Genomic DNA, 21,905 nt, shown 5'->3' on the forward strand with positions numbered 1-21,905 from the left:
AGATAGATGGAGTGTAATGAATATTAAAGTTGACATATTTATGTTGTTTTAGTCATGAAATCTTTGTCTGTTTTTCTTGTATTCTAACTTGAAAGTATTTTCAATATTGGATATCCAATATAAGGACCGTCTTCTATGTATTTTTACCGAAGAACTTTTTTGTTACAGAATGTCCTCTAAAAAAAGAAAGCAATGGAATAAAACAAATATGGCCTCTGCAATTTCGGCCCTACTCAATAAGGAGATGGGATATTTGAAAGCAGCGAAAGCATAGGACGTACCAAAAGCTACATTAGAATATTATTGTAAGAAAAAAATCCACTGGAATACCTAGAAAAATCAACTCTTGGTCGTAAGCCAGTTCTTCCCGAAGCATTAGAAGAAGGGTTGGTTGAATACTGCTTGGAATGAATACTGCTTGGAAAGGTTTCATGGTTTAACCTCAACAGACATTCAAGATTTTGAAATTTTTGAAAAGTTAGAAACTTCTGTTGTTGATGATAATAATAAAAACGAAAATAAATCTCAAAATACTATTGAGAAGCCCAAGCACATTATCATTCTACAGGACGTTTCTGTTTAACCTGGTAAAATAACTACCAGGATTGATGCAATTTTGTAAAACCAACTGACTCAAAACCTTTGTCTGTTTTACCTTGTCTATCAGGAATTAAACGAAAGAATTCTGGTACAGTTGATTTAATTAGTGGATCGCCTTATAAAAAAGCTCTTGAAGAAGCACTATCGACTAAAACTGCAAGCGATGTTAAGAAAGTGGTAAACTTTGACCCAAATATATGCAGAAAGTTAAAGAAAATAAAAGAAAACATAAACGCTGATACTAAATTACGCAAAGAACCCAAACAAAAAATTAAATCCAAAAACACAAGAAAAACAGAAGTTGCTTCTTCAGATTCATCAGAGTCTGAGCAAGAAATACCATTTGTTGATTCTGAAGATGACATGGATCAAGAAGAAGATGATGTGAAATGTATCTACTGCCTTGAATTTTTTTCTTCCGACAAAGCCGGACAACAATGGATACGCTGCTGCAAATAGTACAGAGGGGGTAATGAAGCTTGCTGTGGAGCTGAAGGCAACATGAATTTCATTTGCGAATTTTGTATGGATAGATAGTCACTATTAACTTGTATTAATTATTTTTGTATCTTTCAGAATAATACATATCATTTACTGAAATAAAATTTATATTTTGTTATCACCAAAACAAAACAAATATATTGTTTACATTCCACATGTAGATGAAATGGGGTTTTCCCTAATATCGGATACCCTATCCAATATTAGGCGACTATTTTTTAACCTGTCGAATTTGGGTTTTTCTATTAACATTTTATTATCGCCTACAAGTATCTTTTAAAGTTATTTCAATCCTACCAGAATATAATAGATAGTTATACCAATAAATCACTAAGAAAAAAACAAAATTAGAATTATTGTTTTGTAAAAAGTAGCGGTTGAAAAAAATGTATCCATTATTAGGCCACTTTCCTCTATTGAACAAGTAATGGAAATAAATTATCTTGTAATTACACTGTCCAGCTATAGAGACTTAAACAAAGAAGTGAGAAATCAAGTACAAAAAGCAAATAGACTTGCCTTAATAACACTATATGGCGAAAGATGAAGTCAAGACTTTATAAAGCCAGTGTGAGACCAATATTGACATTTGCCTCAAAAACAACACAAAAAGAATGGAATAACCACATTAGCAGAATGAAGGAAACCCATGTCGTCAAATCAGTAAGAGATAAATCACCAATCGGCAGAAGAAGTATCGGATAAGCTCGCAAAAGATGGAGTGGCCACCTTTCATGGAGGTATTAATCGGCCAATGAACAAGCAGAATTATTTAAAAAGAAAAAAAAGAAGAAGAAGAAGAAAATTATATTAACAAAGTTCCAAAAATGCTGCGAAGGCCCAGAATAAAATAACGTCCAGAATAAAATAAAGAAGACAAAATAACAAATCATAAGAAAGAAACTACTCAAGAATAAATCATACTTAGACGGACGTAGAAGTCCAGAAAGTTGGAACATTATAAAGAACCTAATGAATAATAGCAGTAACGAGATAGTACAATAAAACCAAAAATTAAAAGAAAAATTTTAAAATATTGTTGAATGTCCGATTGAAAGGATCCCCCTTATAAATAAAATAAGAAAAGTTATTAACGGCTGTAAACGCTCAAAACCAGATCCGGTGAGATATGAGAATAATTAATAAAAAAAGATAAAAGTAAAGGAAATCTCAAGATGTGCATTAGTTAAATGAGTAGAGTAGGAAATATTATAAAATATAAATATATTATAAAAACAGAATTAAATAAGCAGACGAACAAGAAGATTTTCAAATAGGTAGAATAAGAATAGACCATTTTGTCTCTCACCTAATGTTATTCCTGATAAAAATTTTGGCACGCAGACGAAGAGATAAATATTAACATAGAGCTAATTGAGGTTATTAGGAAATGTGCCATAAAAAATACGATCACAAAGGAAACCAGCTATTACCTGAAATACAAATGATAAAAGGGTTACACCAGGGATGTTTAATTTGACAGATTACTTACTTTTCCTCGATTTTGTCAGCAAATAGCCATGTTTTAAATTGGAATTCTGAATGTGATGTTGTACTCTCAGGTTAATATTAAATTCTGATTTTTGTGTGTTTATGTACCTATTTGTAAATTATGTGTCTCTGACCTTCTGTTAAGATGAGGACTTCTTTCTCGATTTTTCTCTTTTTGTAGTATTTTGTTTCTTTTATGACTATTCGTGTATCTTTCTGTGCTTATTGTTTCAGGCATATCACATATCTCAAATCTGTCTGTCTCCGTTTTTGATGTATCTTTCATGTTCGTTTATTCTGACACTTAGTGGTCTTGAGGTTTCTAAAATTTGAAAATTATTGCATTCACTAGGTATTTTATAGGTGCAGGTCTTTGATCTCTCATGTGTATTGTTTGGTTTGGTTTTGGATCTAACAGATCTTAGTGTATTGCTTGTTTTGAATGTTGTTGTAATGTACTTATTTTCTATCCTTTTGAATTTCTCTGATAAGGGCTTTATGATATGGTATTGTAGTCATCTTCAAATCCCTTTTTGTGAGTAGTTCTGGATTGCTTTTGATATTATGTAGTTTCCTTTCATTAATTTTGTGATATTGCTTGTTTATAAATCGCAATGAAAAATCATTTTTTATTAAAATCTTTGTTAGCAGGTTTTTTATTCCTAAAATAAATTTTCGTTCAAGCAGGTGTTGGGCTTTATCATATAATAATTTTATGAAATTCTTTTGGATATTTATATTGTCCTTTGAGCAATAATTTGAATATTTGTTGGTATGGTTTGGTTTTCTGTAGACTTTGGTGACATATCCTGTATCCTCCTTTGTGATTAAAACATACATTTGATTGATTTTTCTTTACTGTTAATGTCCATTAAAAATTGATTTATTGTTTCTGGTCGATAAGACCAAATGGAGAACAAATCATCTACATGAATTCAAAATCTGGTTTCTAAAAACCATTGTCCAGTTAAAAATAGGTATTGTCTGTACATAGTGTTACTAGCTCCATTATAGCTGATACATTTAGTTTTGTTTTTAATGTATCATCCCTCTAGTTTGGTTCTTATTATTTAAAAAAAAAAACAAACACACAATTCTGAAAAGGTTGGTGATGTCAAACCTGACTACCATATTGTAAGGATTGTAATCTATTTCTGAGAGTTGTGAATTCTTTATAAATGTTATTGTGTTATGTGCTAATGGTTGTATTGAATCAGGAAGCAGAATGCAGGAATGCAGGAAGAGAAGAATGTTAAAAAAGTCGATAAAGTTAACTTTAAGAAAAATAAGGCATACTGGGCAAAAGAAGATAGAAACGCTAATCAGAAAACGGCAAAGGAAAATGAAAGAACACGAAGATTTGCATCTCATATTCACAAATTTATAGGAAAGAAGTGGTAACAAGAAGAAATAATCGAAAATAATTGCTAAGATTCAATGAATTATTAACGTCAAAAAATAATAGTAATAAAATTTTTACGAACTAAATTACTGTATAATTAGATTTCCCTCTTAAAAAAATTGATAATATAGAAAGCAATTATCCAAGAACATATTTGTTACCATATTTTAAAAAATGTATAAAAAATTAGAAATTTTAAGTCTTAAACTTAAAATTCTTGATAAAATATATGCCGGTTTACAAATAGTATTCATAAAAGCTTAGTCATTGCTCATAATACTAATCAATAGTTTATCAATACCGTTAAAAAATACACAACTTAAAACACCGTAAAGCGTGGCAATCATTTTTTCTTGTTGCAGAACAACACCAAACCAAAAGAACTGTCGCTCTTGATATCGAAAAACTTCGCTAGATTACAAAATGCTCAGCACGAGGCTCCGTCAGACTTCCTGGATTGGACATGATGTCTCCCCAAGTGTAATTTTTACACTTCCTTGTGAACGTGATATAACTTTTATCAATTGGACTTTTAACCTAGATACTATATATAAATTATAAAGGAGCTTTTGCTGATCAATTCGACTTAAGATTCTGTAGTGTGTGGTTCCGGCATCTGTAGCGAGTTCTTTAAATTAGTGGGTGAATATTTTCGATATTTTGGAATAATTCCCAGACATGGCGTTACCTTGTAAGGTTAGTCATTTGTTTTTGTTTTTATTTTGATATCGAGGTTTTTAATTGTGTAGCAACTGCTTGGTGATAGGTAACTTAAAAATAACTAACAATTAATTATAAAAAAGATTTAAGTGAAGAGGATATCATAGTAGAATGTACAGAACATTAATAAGTAGAATTATTTGGACGTTGCAATATATTCAGTAATATTTTTACAATATAGATATATTATAATAAGCAGAATAGCAGAACTTTACAATTTTTTATCTAGTACTTAGTATTTGGAAACTTTTGAACAATCATGGTATCAATTCAAATTTTCAATCGTATATAATAAAAAAAAATTGTAATAGTAAACTCAAAACTTTATTCAGCCGACTAAAATATAATGTACAAATTTTAAGGCCTTTGATACTTACTACCATTTCAATTCTTTTCAACTCACCGAATACCACGTGTTAGCAAAGCCGCGTTTAAAATTTATAAATGTGTTTTAATTGCAATAGTTCTTCTCAGTTAATCCAGTGAAATTGCTTGCTTGTCATAGTATTTTCGTAAGATATTGATTGATATTTTCGATTTATATTAGAAAGATTAGCATTGAAACATACCAACATGTGCTCGTAATAACTTACGTAACTGATCTAAAAACTCTCATCATAATCGTGACATTATAGTGTTGAGTCTGTGCTTTTGAAGTTTACCATGTAGTTATGATCTGTTTTATGCTTCGAACTATAGATTGTAAGTATAGATCTTTATTTGGTATTGCTTTTGATCTTTCTCTTCATAATTTTGACACAAAAAAGAGGTTTTAAATTCAAAAAATGTGAATTTATTTTTAAATTGAAATATTCAGTTTTGTATAAAATATAATGGCAGGTAAACACCTTCTACGGTTTTGATGTCTTGATTCATATATACACTTCTACCCAATCGTTTTGAATCATCTTGCATAAACGCAACTACATTTTTTTAATCCGTGGACTTACTGGCATAAATTTTAATTTTAAAAATACCATAAAAAGTACAGTAGACTTAGGCTAACTGAACTGCGTCTCGAACGTTATGTCCTGTGACAATATCTCGTTGAAGGCACTTGTCATCTACGGGTATATTTTGCAATTCAAAATAGATTTTCACCCAGCAGTAGCGAGCATTATTAACTATACCTACTAACCACCTATTTTCTAACCAGAAGCATTTTTGAAAAAATAACCTCACAATTTTCACAATTATAGATGTCATCAAGTTGGTAATAGTCTTCGCTGCTAAAGATTTTTGGAAATACGGACTTTTTGGTAATTTTGCCAAATTTCTTTTCTGACATCTCTTACTTTAGTTTTATCCCTTCTTCTTCTTCTTCTTCTTCTTCTTTCTTGTATGTAGGCCTTAAAGCATGTTTCTTCTTCAATATTAGCCTCCTAAATTGTTTAACTTATCGCATCATCTTTTTCTTGGTCTGCCAATACTTCTTCGTCCATTTGGTGATTTATCTCGTGCTATTCATACTATCATATCCTCTGCCATTTTACTAATGTGTTCGTTCCACTCCTGTTTCCGTTTTGTCACCCATCCATTTATGTCTTCTATATTGCATGCTCTTCTTATGTTTTCGCTTCTCTCCCTATCCAACAGACTTTTCCCTGATATTCGTCAAAATATTTTCATCTCTGGTGTTTCTATTAGTCGTCTCGTTTTAGATGTGTCAGGTCTTGTCTCCCGGTCTCCGCCGTGTATGTTAATATAGATCTAATTGCTGCTTTATAGATTCTTGTTTTTGTGTCTTGTCTTAGGTGTTTGTTCTTCCAGATTGTGTCAAAAGAGATCCCGCCGCTTTACAGGCTTTTAAGCTTTGTTGTCGTACTTTTTCTTCAACATCTCCGTAACAAGGTATATCGATTCCCAGATATCTAAACCTTGCTTCCTGCTTTATTATTTTCCCATCAATTTCGATTTTACATCGTAGTGGGTATTTAGATGTCACACATTTATTTTTTTCTGCTGATATTATCATATTATTATTATATCAGTTTTATCCCCAATAGACGTATTGGCCTTCTTATCCTTTAGTTTTATATCTAGCATTTTTCTTTGTGTTTTCATTTTTATTAATATTTAACTTGTATGTAAAAAGGAATAAATGAATGTAAAAATTTATACCTACTTGTGATCCATAAGTAAAAACGAACCGGTAGTGCATACTGGTTAAAAACTTATGTTTTTAAATATCGTGGGTACTTTTTTAAATATAACACAGTTTACGAAAATATAAAGCCTTATCCTCTTTTATATATTCACTTACTGACCTTATTATCTGTTGCTATTGTTCTATTATATATTCATATGTGAATTTTATGGCCATCTTCTACTCTACTACTATATTTCTAATGGTTGTATAAGAATCTTTATATTGTCTGTATATTTTGATTGTCTATAAATTTTTATATTCTATTGCCGAATTTTTATTTTATTACATTAAAGCGTTTTATTAATGTAAGTCAAGAGAATTTACTAAAAATTTGGACATTATTTAGACACACATAGTTATGCGTTTTCGATTTTTTGTAATCGATCTTTATTAGAAGTAAATATTAAGTAAGTTTTTACCGGCTTACAGGATGCTCTAGATTTATTTCTTTTGCTACGTTTCATCTGGAATGAGCAGATATTTTCAAATGATATATAGTTCCAGATAAGGTCCTATACAAATAGTAACTCCTGCAGAGTTTTTTTCCTCGTTTCGATTAAAAAGTACATCTAAACAAAGTACTTTTGGATTCCACTATTCTTACTGGTATATTTTGCTTGCTTCTTCTTCTTAAGGTGCCATGCATTTCTGCGTAGGCGTCCACCGTACATCGTCTTGTCAGGTGAGATGTTAAATATTCTGGATTAAATAATTCTGTTTTTAGCAGCATTGCGAAGCATTTCATAGCTGTGGATTCCTGTCCATTGTCGAATATTGCGCAGCCATGACATTTTTTTACGTCCGAGACCTCTCCTACCCTCTATTTTCCCTTCGAGTATCAGTTGCTGAAAAGTGTATCGTTCTCCTCGTATAATGTGCCCCAAGTATGCAGTCTTCTTACTTTTTACATAATTAAAAAGTTCCCTATCCTGTAAGCCCGCTCTTCTGAGTACTTCCTCATTTCTGACCCTGTCCGTCCATGATATTCTGAGCATTCGACGCAGGCACCACATTTCGAACACTTCAAGTTTGTTAATGGAACTGGCCTTTAACGTCCATGCTTCCATTCCGTACAGGAGAACAGGCCACACGTAACACTTAAGCATCTTGTATCGGAGGTTGAAGTCCAATTTGCGATCAGTCAGAAACTTACGAAGCCTCAAAAAAGCATTTCTGGCTTGTTCAACTTTGCTCTTTATTTCATTCTCGGGGTCCCAACCCTCATTCAGCAAACATCCCAAGTATTTGAATTGCCTGACTTGTTCGATTTCTTCTCCAGAGACATATATCTTTGCGTTGGGATAATCATTTCTACTTATAATCATTGATTTTGTCTTCTTGATATTTATTTTCAAACCCCGAGCTTCACTTGCAAGAGTTAGATCATTCAAAAGGCATTGAAGATCTTCGATGTTATCTGCCACTATGGCTGTATCATCGGCATACCTGATGTTATTAATAAATATGCCGTTAACTTTAATACCCTTATTAGAGTCTTCCACTGCTTCTGCGAAGGCTTTTTCTACGTATAAATTGAACAGCATTGGAGACAGTATACAACCTTGCCTTACTCCTTTTTTAATGGAGAAATCTTCTGTTTCGTTGGAATTTTGAAGACGTACTGTTGCTGTCTGATTCCAATACAGATTGGCAATGATTCTTATATCCTTTGCATCCAATCCCAACTCTTGTAGGTATTTTATCATCAATTCATGTTTTACATTATCGAATGCTTTCTCGTAATCGATGAAACAGATAAAAACATCCTTTCTTTGATCTAAACAATTCTGTATCAATGTTTGCATACTAAAGATCGCTTCTCTCGTGCCAAGTCCATTTTTGAAACCAAACTGACTCCATCCACTGACCTCTTCACATTTCTTAAACAATCTAGTGTGAAGTATTCTCAGGAAAAGTTTCAAAAAGTGACTCATTAGGCTTATTAGTCGGTGGTCCTTGCAGAAGTTCGCACGTGGTGTTTTTGGTAGGGCGATAAATGTAGATCGAAGCCAATCTTTTGGAATCTGGCCCGTATCGTAGATGTCGTTAAAGAGCTTGACAATAATGTCTAGGTTTTCTTCATTAAGTAACTTGATTGTTTCTGCGTACATATCATCTGGTCCTGGGGTTTTGTTACTTTTTAATAGTTTGATAGCGTGTACAATTTCAGCTTTCAAAATACTTGGGCCATACAAATGGTCTCCCAGTTGTGGTGGTTTTTGTGTTCTGTCATCATTGAACAAATTGGCTGTGTACATTTTCCAAGTATTAAGTATATCGCTAGGGTCCGTTATTAATTCATTTTGGTCATTATGTATACCAGTGACTTGTTTTTTCTTGAAGACACCAGCAATTTCCTTAATTTTCTTGTGAAGATTGAAGCTGTCGCCGAGTTTATATAGGCTTTCAGCCTCGGCGCAAAGTGTAGTCATCCAGATCTCCTTCGCCGCTATAATTTCTTTACGAATTTGACTGTGTATATTTCGGTACCCTACTTCGTCCTGCCTGATCTTACACTGCCTGCGTTGTTCCATCATCTCTAATATTTCTTCTGTCATCCACTCATTCTTGGTAGTTGTTTTACTCTCGAGTAGAAAAGTGTTGTTCAACTCATCAAATGATTCTTTTATGGTGGTCCATGACTTTTCAACATCATTCTCAGTTGCCATATTAGAGAACCTATTGTTTATTTCCTCTGTGTACGCTTCATTTGTTTCATTGTTTTTGAGTTTTCTAATGTTTACTGATGCCTTCTGGTGTTTTCTTTTAGCTTAGAAATTAGAATTTAGCTTAAATTAGACAGATTTTGCTTGCAAAATCTGTCTAATTCGATAGAGACATTTTCAAGAAGAAACAAGTGTGATGCAATTCTACTAAGACGGAATAGGCAGATAATATATTGAAAACTATCACACTTCACGGGATGAAGAGAACGGGTGGTTATTAGATGGAATTGCGCTATTAAGAAACATGTTGGAATAAGTTGGATAATAGCACTACTGAATAGACATCAGAAAGCAAAGACACATGAGAATATGTTCCAAAATGAATAGAAAAAGGTACCATCTATAGATATATAGATAAGTAGCTCAGAACATTAGAAAATAAGTGTTAAAAATTAATATTGTTCTGAAGCTATTTTCTTGTGGCATTTTAAATTAATTACTATTTAAATGGGAATAAGCCACAATTAAAGGTTAAAATACGTTTATTGACGTTTCAATTTCCACTTCGGAAATCGTTCTCAAAATACAAACATTAGAAAACCATTTATCAAAAAAGATTTTGGAAAAAAACGAAAGAAGCATTAAACTAATACTGATCAACCAAAGTTAAATTAAATAATAAAAAAGTGTAATCAATTTTTTTTAAATTAAACTTTCTTTATAATCAAAAAATAAGGGGATAAAAAAATAAGATATTTCTTATTAAAATTATTTTTTGTTTATTATTGTTATTCTTTTCTTTTTTGGCATATTGGAAAATATTTTGCAAAACAATTCGGAGGTCATAATATTTACTTGGTAACCACGCCCTTTATGTCAATCAATAATCAAACTGATAATTGATTGACATAAAGGGTACATAATACACAAATAAATCAAAATAATTGAAAAACAAATATATCGGGATAGCACTCATTTACTTCATTTTCCGAATTTTCACTACATTTCAAAGAATGCACTCAAAGCTAATTCGTTTGCCACTAATGTCTTTCCTATACTTCCAACCAAGGAATTCGATATATTGGAAAGTATTTAATTCTTTGACACAAGTAATCTCCTTAATGTATAATTGTTTATTCTATAAAAACTTTAAACTTTTACTTTAAACAATTAAAATGGAATGATAACGAAATGAACTAAGATTGTTGACTATTGTCTCCTTAAATAATCTAAGTTGAAAATTAACTGTAGCAATAAAAAAATTATTAACGAAGAAGCTAACAACTCTGTCCAGGGCCAATAGAAAACGTCAATGAATGACATTTCTATACCACGAATATATAAGAGGACATACCAAATAAAAGCAAAATGTGGAGATTGATATATGTATTCGGCAACTGCCGTGGGCATATATGGAAAATTGATATAAATATTACAAAACTACGAGATGATTCCTGTAAGCTTAAACGTTATATTGCGTATAATGTATTATGTATTTTGCTTGAAACTTGCTTGCACAAACAAAATCGTCGAGACAGAATAAAAAACGTAAAGATCATAAACAGACCCAAAATCATAGATGTAATAGAAGAAGTGACACAATAAAATGACATTAGGTTAGATACGTGACAGGACAATATCAAAATAGGACACGTAGATTAGGAAGGTCTCAGAAATAATGGGATAATGATATCCGAACTGTAGAAGGAAAACAATGGATTTGCAAAACACATAGAGATCAGTAGAGTAACTTAAATAAGAATGCTGTCTAGTATTGGACGAGTATGTGGTTGATGAGAATGCTAAAATATTTGAAGTAACTTTATCTTACAGGATTTTTCACAAATTTCTATTTTTTTTTGTTTTTTCATAGTTCTTCTATCTTTTTGTGTTTATTTCTCTTTCTTTATTTCGTATCCCAATTTCATATATACGGTTGTCCACATAGGTTCTTCACAAAAGAAAAGAAAACTACAAAATCTGGAACTCATTTTATGTCTATTTGACCAAAATCACCTTATAGAAAAATGCTTACTAAGGGAGCATTTTTCGATAAACTTTAGGTTAATTCCATTTCTCTTTCTCCTTCTTATTTCTTGAGCCCTTATCAGGGCGTGGTTACACTTTTAATATTATTAACTTACTGCTTCTATTGGCTGCGATCCTGTACCAGACGGATGACTTCATGTAAGGATTTCCTCACTAGAGTCCTCATTTGGTCTGCCCATCTAAATGGAGATATGTCTTTTGGTCTCAGTCTTTTACCTTCTTTCGTATTATCAATAGCTCCGCGGTCCCCGCTCTCCTGGCTGTGTAGCTTAAATAATTTAGGTATGCTTGGTTTACTTTTTTTTAATAGCCTGTCTTTTAAATTCAGCTCTTGCAGAATTTATAGGACAGGCGTCAAATTTTCCCATATACGGCATCGATCGAGAGCTTCGATCTTACTTCTATCGTTTTTTTGAATGTTTATATTTCAGCTGCTTATGTAGCAATGGGAAAAATAATAAATAATAATAAAATTAATTTAGCTATTGCGGTTTGTGCTATTGCTAGTTTACGATTTATTACTGAGGAGCAATCACCATTGTTGATTATTAGGGAGCAACAAGTATACAAATCTGTCTACCACTTCGAAATTCACCAATTGGTGTATATGCGGTAGATTAATATTTGCTCTGTCTAAAATCAATTTTTCTGTTTTTCCGGTATTGATCTGAAGTCCAAATCTTTCGCTTATCCGGTTTAGCCATTCATGAAGAATGAATAATATAGACCAATCAGCTTTATAAAGCATATTTTAAAAGTCTTCTTGCGAATGATACATGAATATGTCTACAAAAATCTGGACGATAGAATAATAGGAAACCAACTAGGAAAACACTTTGGCATTAGAGATGCATTATTTACTATACAAACACTTATAGAACGGTGTCAAGATGTCAACTGTGACATAGTCATAGGTCTATAAGGTTATAGTCGACTTTAAATACAGAAATGGATAATCAGGATGTGAGAATCTATACAAATTTATACCGATATAAGAAAGCCATAATACGAGTAGACCATCAAAATTCTAAAGAAATACCTATACGAAAGGGAGTACGACGAGAATGGGTACTATTCCTTCTACTTTTTAATCTGTGCTTAGGGGAGATGTCAAAGGAAGCACTAGAAAACATCAATGAAGGCATATCAATTAACTGAACACTAGTAAATAATCTCAGATATGCAGACGATACAATGCTTCTTGTGGATAGCAGAGAAGGGCTGCAAATTTTGGTTGATCGTTTACGCAGTACTGGAGGTATGGAATGGCTCTGAAAAGACAAAAAAACAAAAATCATGATTGTCAGTAAAAACAAGAGTGAAGACAAAATAATCTAAGTTAAAGCAAAAACTTCAGAGAAAGTACCTAGATACAATTACTTAGGATGTGAGCTAAATGAACAATGAGACCTCAGCTTTGAAATAAAATGACGCATTGAGGCTTTCAATAAGACGAAATCAGAATTATGCGCTGAAAAAAAAAACTGAGAATAAAAATTAGAACTAGAGTATTGAGATGCTACGTATTGTCTGTCCTGTTATATGAAGTTGAAACCTGTACAATTATGAACTCAATCGAAAAAAGACTTACCAGCTTTGAGATGTGTTATCGAAGAATGTGGAAAATATCATGTACACAACACGTAACAAACAAGGAAACACTAAAAAACATTAAAAAGATACTCAACACTGTCAATAAAGAAAAATGAACCACTTTGGCCAGATACTTCTTCTTCTTCTTAACATGCCATACACCAAAGTGCGTAGGCGACTATCTCATTACTAGAATTCTGTTCTTGGCGGCGTGACACAGCTCGCCTGTATTGTGTATTCCTGTCCATTCTTTAATATTTCTTAACCAGGATAATTGTTTGCGGCCGGCTCCTCTCCTACCTTCGATCTTCCCTTGTAGGATTAACTGAGGTATTTCATATTTTGCTCCTCTCAATATGTGCCCAAGGTAACCAATCTTGCGTTTTTTAATTAATTTAAAGAGTTCTCTTTCCACGCCGGCTCTCTTAAGGACGTCATCGTTTCGAACTCTATCCACCCAAGGTATGCGCATCATTCTTCTTAATGACCACATTTCAAATGCTTCAAATTTACGGCTTCAATGGCTTCAAGGCCACATACTAAGAAATAAAAAATATAAGTTGCTGCGATTAGTTATACAAAGGGAAAGTGGAAGGCAAAAGAGAATCGGGGAGACGACGCACGTACTGGTTAAAAAATTTAAAGCAGTGGAGTGGAAAAACGTAAAATGGGCCGTTATGATCACCAATGTCCTTAAAGGATGAGGCACATGAAGAATAAGAAGAAGCCGTTCAATGATGGTAATCATTTCGACTTCGTTTGCTGCTAGTATTAGTGTGTCATCTGCATATCGCACCTTACTGATTTTTATACCTCCTCTAGTGATTCCTCTATCCCATTCGTCTAGTACTTTCTTCATAATATAATCAGAATATATGTTTGTATTTGAATATATTCCGTGTACTTAAACTTTGGCTTAAACGGAATGAAAACGAGGCCAATAAAAATCAACCGAGGAATAAGACAGGGAGACACCATATCTCCAAAACTATTTACTGCCGCACTTGAAGACATCTTTAAATCACTAAATTGGGAAACGAAGGGACTATCGATAAACGGAAAGTATTTAAACCATCTAAGATATGCAGATGACGTAGTACTAATAGCCGACAGCTGGAAAGAACTGAAGACGATGATCGATGAGCTTCATACGGAATCCATAAAAAAGAACTGAAAATGAATCTGAGTAAAACTAAGCTAATGTCGAATAAAGATGATCAACCGACGATAACCATCCAAGGAACAAAAGTGGAACATGTAAAAGAATACATATATCTCGGTCAGAATATCAAGGTAAACAAAGAAAACCAAACTACCGAAATAAGCAGACAAGTAAGAATGGGATGGGCCGCATTTGGAAAACTCTCATACATACTGAAAGACAAAACGATACCCCAAAACCTTCGAACCAAAGTTTTCGATTCTTGTATCCTTCCCGTTCTCACTTACGGAGCTCAAACCTGGACATTCACAAAAAAGAACATGGACAAGATTCGAAAAACTTAGCGAGCCATGGAACGACAGATGCTTGGTATCTCACTAATATATCGGCAAACGAAAGAAGCAATCCGGAACAAAACAAAAATAAAGGACGCCGCGAAACAAGCAGCTAAATTAAAATGGAAATGGGCTAGACACAACGAACGTCTCCAAGATGGTAGATGAAACAAAGAAGTCGGAAACTGGCGACCGTACGATGCAAAGAGACCAAGAGGAAGACCTCAAATGCGCTGGAGCGACGATATCAAAAGAGTCGCAGGACCAATGTGGAAACGCCTAGCACACAACAGGGATGAATGGCGAGAAACGGGAGAGGCCTTTATTTAGGCGACAATTAGGATAGAAAAAGGGATATAAAAAAAAAACTTTGGCTGAGTTTTTATCATACATATTTCTGATTCGGTTTTAGTCTTGATGTATGTTTCTTGTGCGCTGAAGCTGATGCATATTTTTATGGTCTTGAATGGCATGGAGTTGCTGCTTAAACTCTTAGATCAACTATTTAACTTTTTTAAATAGTTCAAGACTTTCATGGCGGTTTGCTTATTGCTCCAGACAGACGATATTTTTGGTTTTCTCTTTCTTTCACTAATTCTAAGGTTTCCTCTTAGGTCCAATGTTTGTTCTTTGGATTTTATGCTTTTTTCACTCAAAACATCCAGCTTTTTATTATATGTTTATTTCTTCTACCCGCTTAAGTTAATTTCCAAGTAAGGAACGTATTTTGTTACGACCTATTGTTCAATTTTTGGCTACAGCCATTTTTTATATCGCTGCCGCTTAATACAAACGTGATATCGATAATTATTCGAGGTATTTAAAAAAATAACTAAACCGCAAAAATAAGGATACGAGATTTCTAATTTGTTTTCGAAATTCGAAGCGCCAATTATTTTATTAAAATTAATTAATGTTTGAGATAATCTTAATGTAGGAGTCAAGTTTTATAAATAAATTATTATCTTATTTATGCAGTTTATTGGAATGGATCGATTAAAAAAGGATATAAATTACGCAGTTAGCTTGTGCCACAACTTTAAAATAGTGGAAATTAGGACACCGAATTGACACGAGATGTAGTGGATATTGCGACAGTTGTTTATTCAAACACGATGTCATTAACATCAATTTATTTGGAACAAAAACAATAGAAGTTACTACCACAATAGAAGTTAATACCAATTTGAATTTACTGCGTATTTTAAAAATAATGAAAATTAGTTAAAAGACGAGACTTCTTTTCTCGTTTCCTGTATTTTTCTTTGCATAATTGCTTGAAACAAGTAATATGTTTCGCCACGCATAAAATATCCTAGGTATTGCAGCTTTTTGGTTTTGATGGTTTCTATTATATCCGTAATCTTATGCATTCTTTTCATGACTTAATTTCTTTGTAAGTAATAATTCGTGTAATTGATCATGTTGTCAAGATAATTGTAATTCCCTACTTTTGAATATTTTGAAATCGTCATGTATTTTGTTTTTTGATATTTATTAAAAGGCCATATTCTTTTGCATGATCAACTATGGTGTTAATCAGTCCCTGCAAATCATTGAGATTGTCTGCCGAAATTACAGTATCATCCGCATATCTAATGTTGTTTGTTGGTGTTAAAATAATTTCAAGAAATGAATAATCTAATTATTGCTTCAAATATAGACTACTTACTAAAATATATATATATATATATATATATATATATATATATATATATATATATATATATATAAGGGCCTGCGTAGCGCAAGCGGTAGGATGCTTGACTCGCAAGCCGGTGGTCCGGGGTTCGAATCCCACCGCCGGCAAGAACATCTAGACATTTTAAAAATGTCTATAGGCCCCAGGTCGACTCAGCCTGAATAAAAATGAGTACCTTGGGTAAAACCAGGGTAATAATAGACGGTTGAAGCGTAGCACTGGCCATGTTACCTTCCTTGTATACCGTAGGCCCTAGATATAGCAGACTACCCTGCTATACTCCCAAAGCCGCGACAGCGGTATAAAACGGGAGACTACTATTATTATATATATATATATATATATATATATATATATATATATATATATATATATATATATATATATATATATATATATATATATATATATATATATATATATATATATATATATATGATAACGCAAGTATGCAAATACATGAATGTAGCCAAATATGTACAACAAACAATATAAAATAGGAAAGAGATGTTAGACATGAATATACGATCTCTCCAAAACATTTTACTACCGGATTGAAAAATGTCTTTAAGAATTTTAAGTTCAAACAAGATCGATGACTGATATTTGATGATATCTCAGATGAATTATCAGTACTGCAAAGCATAAAACAAGTCTATTTAACTCCTAAAATCACCCAAAACAAAAAATCTATCCTACATTACCTGCAAAACAAAAATATAAACATTCACTTCCTCTGGATACCATCACATATAGGTATTTGACTATAAAGGATGACGCCTTAGCGGTTAAAGCAACCTAAGATAAAAGCATTGGTATTTAAAAAAAAATCAGTCACAGATATCTACTTTAATATCAATCAATATTGTATACAAGTTTGGCAGCGATGTTGGGACTCGCATACCTCAAATTTTAAAGTGAATAAACTTTCTATCGGTGTCTAGCTCCAACTTCCAGGAAAAAAGAGAACAGCTGGTTATAAATCGCGTAAGAATTGGCCATAGAACGTTAACCCATAACCACTTATTAACGAAACAGCTACCACTAAAATGCTCATAGTGTAGATGTCAAAAATCAGTCCAGCACATACTCGTACTTACAGAACTTTACTCGTATGAACGAAGCATCAACAACATTTCTGAAGAACCAAGTCAGCTTAAAAATATATTGAACTGTAACCTAACCAATACAATCAAATATCTTAAGGATGATTAACTTATTTGATAAAATGTAATAATTTCTTTCTTTTGCTAAGGACTGGACCACTGCGTTACCTCTTTGTTATTAGATCTTGAGTTCTCTTATCGTTTGATAATTTATTTTTCATCTCAGTATCTTTAATACATAAGTTTCGAAATGGTTCAAGTATTACCGATTTTTATTGTTTCAGTAGCAAAATTGCAATTTTCAACATTTTTTTTGTTCTTTTAATGTTCATTATATACCTTCAATCAGGAAATATGTACTGGTGAATATTATTTGTTATTTTTTAATGATCCTGAAATGTTTTTATAAATGTTATATAAGGAAAACATTAAAAATAAAAATATTGACTTTCTTACATTTTGCATACCAAGCAAAACAACTTTTATTTTCCTTTTTAAGTTTATAAGAAGGTAACCTTAAGATATTTTTAAATATTTATTTATATATTTTATTATGCAAAAATTTCCAGACATTTTTGTTTAGAAAATATTCTTATCAGAAAGTACAACTTTGTTAGTTTATAACACTCGTACTACGATTAAATTACCAGCACAAAACTAAATTTTTCTATTTGTTACAGAAAAATCGCATCTTAAATATAATAATCATTATAATGATGATCACTTACGAAATATCAGCTAGACCGGGAAACGAGTGGAGACAGAACAACGCATGTCAAGACGGAGATGTAAGTATAAACACTTTATTAACTTTTCTAGACATTTTTCTTATCGTTTCCTCGTGGTCTCTTAAAAATTTAATAATCTTTAATAGTTCTAACCTTGTCTAATTAATTAAGTAGATTTAATATATAATTCTTGTTATATTTATTAGTATTTAAACAATTAGTTAATCCACTTTTAACTGATTCTTTCCAATTTTTTCTGTATTATGATGTTTCTAAATTCTTTTTCATTTTCATCTACGTACTAACACTTACTAAGATTGATTTGGTTTAACGACGTTTTCTTCGGTAAGGTGCGTTTTCAAATATTTTTTTATATTATATAAAAAAAAATCTCATGTATATCGAATTGGTAGTCGTCCAAAGTGCCGCAGTCTTTCCGGTAATATAAGCGACCCATTGTAGATACAATGAAGCCGACTTTATTTAATAAAAAAGAATTTAATCAACAAATATACTACACTACACACCTTTTTGTGTTTTGTGTAGTCTTAAAATCTCGGTAGTTTATATTTTTTGATTTTTTTATAGTTTTTTAATTATACTTATTATTACTTTTGTTACAGTCTACCAAGCGTGAAATTTGCCAGAGATGTGCCAAACAAACCAAATCCCCCCTGGCCTATCCTATGTGCTGTAATGAAGAAGATGAAGTCCATAAATGGTGTTATCGATACACCACCTACGGCAAAGTCGCATAGGAATAATAGCGATGCTACTTATTAATAAATTAGTGTGATAGGGCATTCAATACGAAGCCACCAACAATGCAATTTTCAAAACAAAAAAATCTTCTTTATAGTCGAGGAATGGTGCGTGTGGACAGAGTTTTATATGTGATATTGTAAAGTATAAGTGTATGTTAAGAATTGCGTGTATATATATTGTGTTTATATTGGTGATATTTATAAGATGAATTCTTACATTTTAAGTTTGAGAAAAATTGGATCAAAATATTATAACGATAAAACGGCCTTATGACCTTATTTCAACAAGAAACATTGGCTCCAGTATAGAGAAAAATTGGCAGCATCAAATTATTTTAATAACAGTTTGTATTTTTTCTTAATAAGAACATACCAAATGGCTTTCTCGTAATGTTCTCTGTCTTTGGTTTACGCTGTTACTATTTCTGTATCATTTTTTTTCGTTCTGTTTGGAGGTCCTTTACCAAATATATTAAAATTAGGGATTATTTTAATTTATTGTTGTTTGTTTTTATAGGAATTCAGTCTATCCATTTCTGTTTGTCTAATGAAATTGTTTTCTCTAATATGGATCTCCAAAACTTTGTTTTAACGTTACATTATTTTGACACCTATATAATGTTAATAATGTTACATATTTACCCTATTAACTCCATTGTTCTTATTACGTCCTTCGAGACTCTTATAGTGAAGATAATTTTTTGCAGGTGACAAAAGTTATTTATATGTGTTTTAGATTAGTGTGTTCTGTTAATAATGGATAAATATTTTCACGTTGTTTGTCTTTATCTATAGTAGATTTTCTTTCAAACCTTCTGACCACTTGTTGATATTCCACTTAGTCTTTAAAATTGGTAAGATATTTCTTCTTCAATTCAAAACAAGCGAAATTCTTATACATCTCGAATATTTCCACAGTTGCATTGATATCAATGATGCTATCACAATACTTATATTTCTTTTCCATTGGCTTGACTCCTTGTATAAACTGTTCTATATAACAAAAATTGTAGTAACTAGTATATAATTTTCTTTTGTGATGTCATCTTAAATATTTATTTAAAACTTAAAACAATTAATAAAAATACTAGAACTTTCTGTGGGAATACAAAATAGTGTGTAGTACAGCAAGCTCAGTCTTGCATGTACAATAATCTATAATTCTTCGTTCGCTCCGATCAAATATTAAAATTTTTGTACATCTTGTACAAACGAATAGGCCATTTTTGTAAAGTTGAAGGTAAATTAAAGGCTCTAGTAGTTTACAGCTAAAACATGTGTTTATGTGGAATGCATTTTTTTAAAAATCCTGTAAATCAATTTTCTAGACTAAAAAAGAAGAATTTAGTGTTGCTCTGTTGTAAATTTGATAAAAATACATTAAACGAAACCGTCTATATATATATATATATATATATATATATATATATATATATATATGTCATAAAATATCTTAAATAATATTTATTTAAATAATTTAAGAATTCATCTTCTGCTTTGTAGTTATTATATAACCTGTATATCTGTTACCACAACTTTTACCTTATTTTTGGAGCAGTACGTAGTCTCTTTGACTTTGTTCTATAAAATTTTGGCTTACTTGAACCTCGGCTTCGCATGTTAGTTCCTTTATTCGTACTCGATATTGAGAATTGGTTTCTAATTCTCCAATATTTGATTATGATTTTAATCATATACAATAAAATTTTACATACTAATTCGTCAATTGACATGTTATGTTGAGGACAATGTTGGAACTAACGAATTTAGCCGGAGATACACACATTAAAATTGTAAAGTGATTCAAATACGAATGTGTCATAATAATTTTTATTATTATATTTTAGTTTTTAGTGCATTGATACAATTATGGCTGTGACGTGTGCATGTCTTAGATGTACTTTTTTTATACTTTGTATTTATTGTTCTGGTTTGTATGTTTAATAAATGGCATACGAATACAACAAAAATGTTTTTTTGTGTAATTTAATCCTGTGCAAATAAAACGTAATTTAAATTCAAGAGTCGCACATGATAAGCAGACTAAAAAGTATGGATAGCCGAACTTAACATTAAAATATGGGGTAACCCATAAAAAAGATTCATGTTGTCAGCTTAAAAATCCAATCACATCTGTTTTATGTGCTAAACTAACAGTGTACAGTTTGGCACATAAAAATATTGGGAAATATTCAAAATTATATATATGGTCTATAAGTATATATTATGTGTTCACATTTCTTTATTACGGTGATCGCAACATCCTAGAATAGCGTCGCTGCGATAAAAAAACATAATTTATAGACATGAGCCGGTTACTGGAATATATATTGTTCTGAAGCTATTTTCTTGTGGCATGTTAAAGTAATTACTATTTAAATGGGAATAAGCCACAATTAAAGATTAAAGTACGTTCGGTCGGGTAAAGGGTAAAGTACGGTCCGAAGTGGAAATTGAAATGTCAATAAACGTACTTTAACCTTTAATTGTGGCTTATTCCCATTTAAATAGTAATTACTGGAATATATGCTACAGAATTGCCTACAGCAAAGAAGCACTACTGGTCACCTAGACTGACGACAATATACAACTGAACAGGGGACCTAAAAATATTGAATTGGAAGTAAACACAAAAAAAAACAGCACAAAGTTATTAGATTAAGTCGACAATCAAAAGAGCCCACAGCACACATAAGAACACACACACACACATACACACTCATACACAAACACATACATTTACACAAACAAAAACAAGGCGAATTAGAAACCAAGTTAGAGAAGAGGATAATGATAAGAAGGACAATCTTACGTACAGTAGTCTATTGATAAATTTTCTTAAACGCTTCCATTAGTCTTTGCTTGCTCCTACTAATGATAGCTACATCATCTGTATAAGCAGTAGTTGTACTGATTTGGTATTTATGTGGCCGGTTA

The 21,905-nt window shown here is 31.8% G+C and overlaps 1 protein-coding gene across 1 annotated transcript; it reads left to right on the plus strand.

Annotated features, from left to right (window-relative positions):
* Positions 1 to 4,541: 4,541 nt before the first annotated feature.
* LOC140431627 (uncharacterized) lies at positions 4,542 to 20,938 on the plus strand. The gene is made up of 3 exons (XM_072519523.1): positions 4,542 to 4,690; positions 18,157 to 18,264; positions 18,828 to 20,938. The coding sequence occupies exons 1-3, from the start codon at positions 4,673 to 4,675 to the stop codon at positions 18,960 to 18,962; spliced, it is 261 nt and encodes an 86-aa protein (XP_072375624.1). The 5' UTR covers positions 4,542 to 4,672; the 3' UTR covers positions 18,963 to 20,938.
* The last annotated feature ends 967 nt before the right edge of the window (positions 20,939 to 21,905 follow it).

Source organism: Diabrotica undecimpunctata, chromosome 1, assembly GCF_040954645.1.
Source record: "Diabrotica undecimpunctata isolate CICGRU chromosome 1, icDiaUnde3, whole genome shotgun sequence".
Taxonomy (NCBI): domain Eukaryota; kingdom Metazoa; phylum Arthropoda; class Insecta; order Coleoptera; family Chrysomelidae; genus Diabrotica; species Diabrotica undecimpunctata.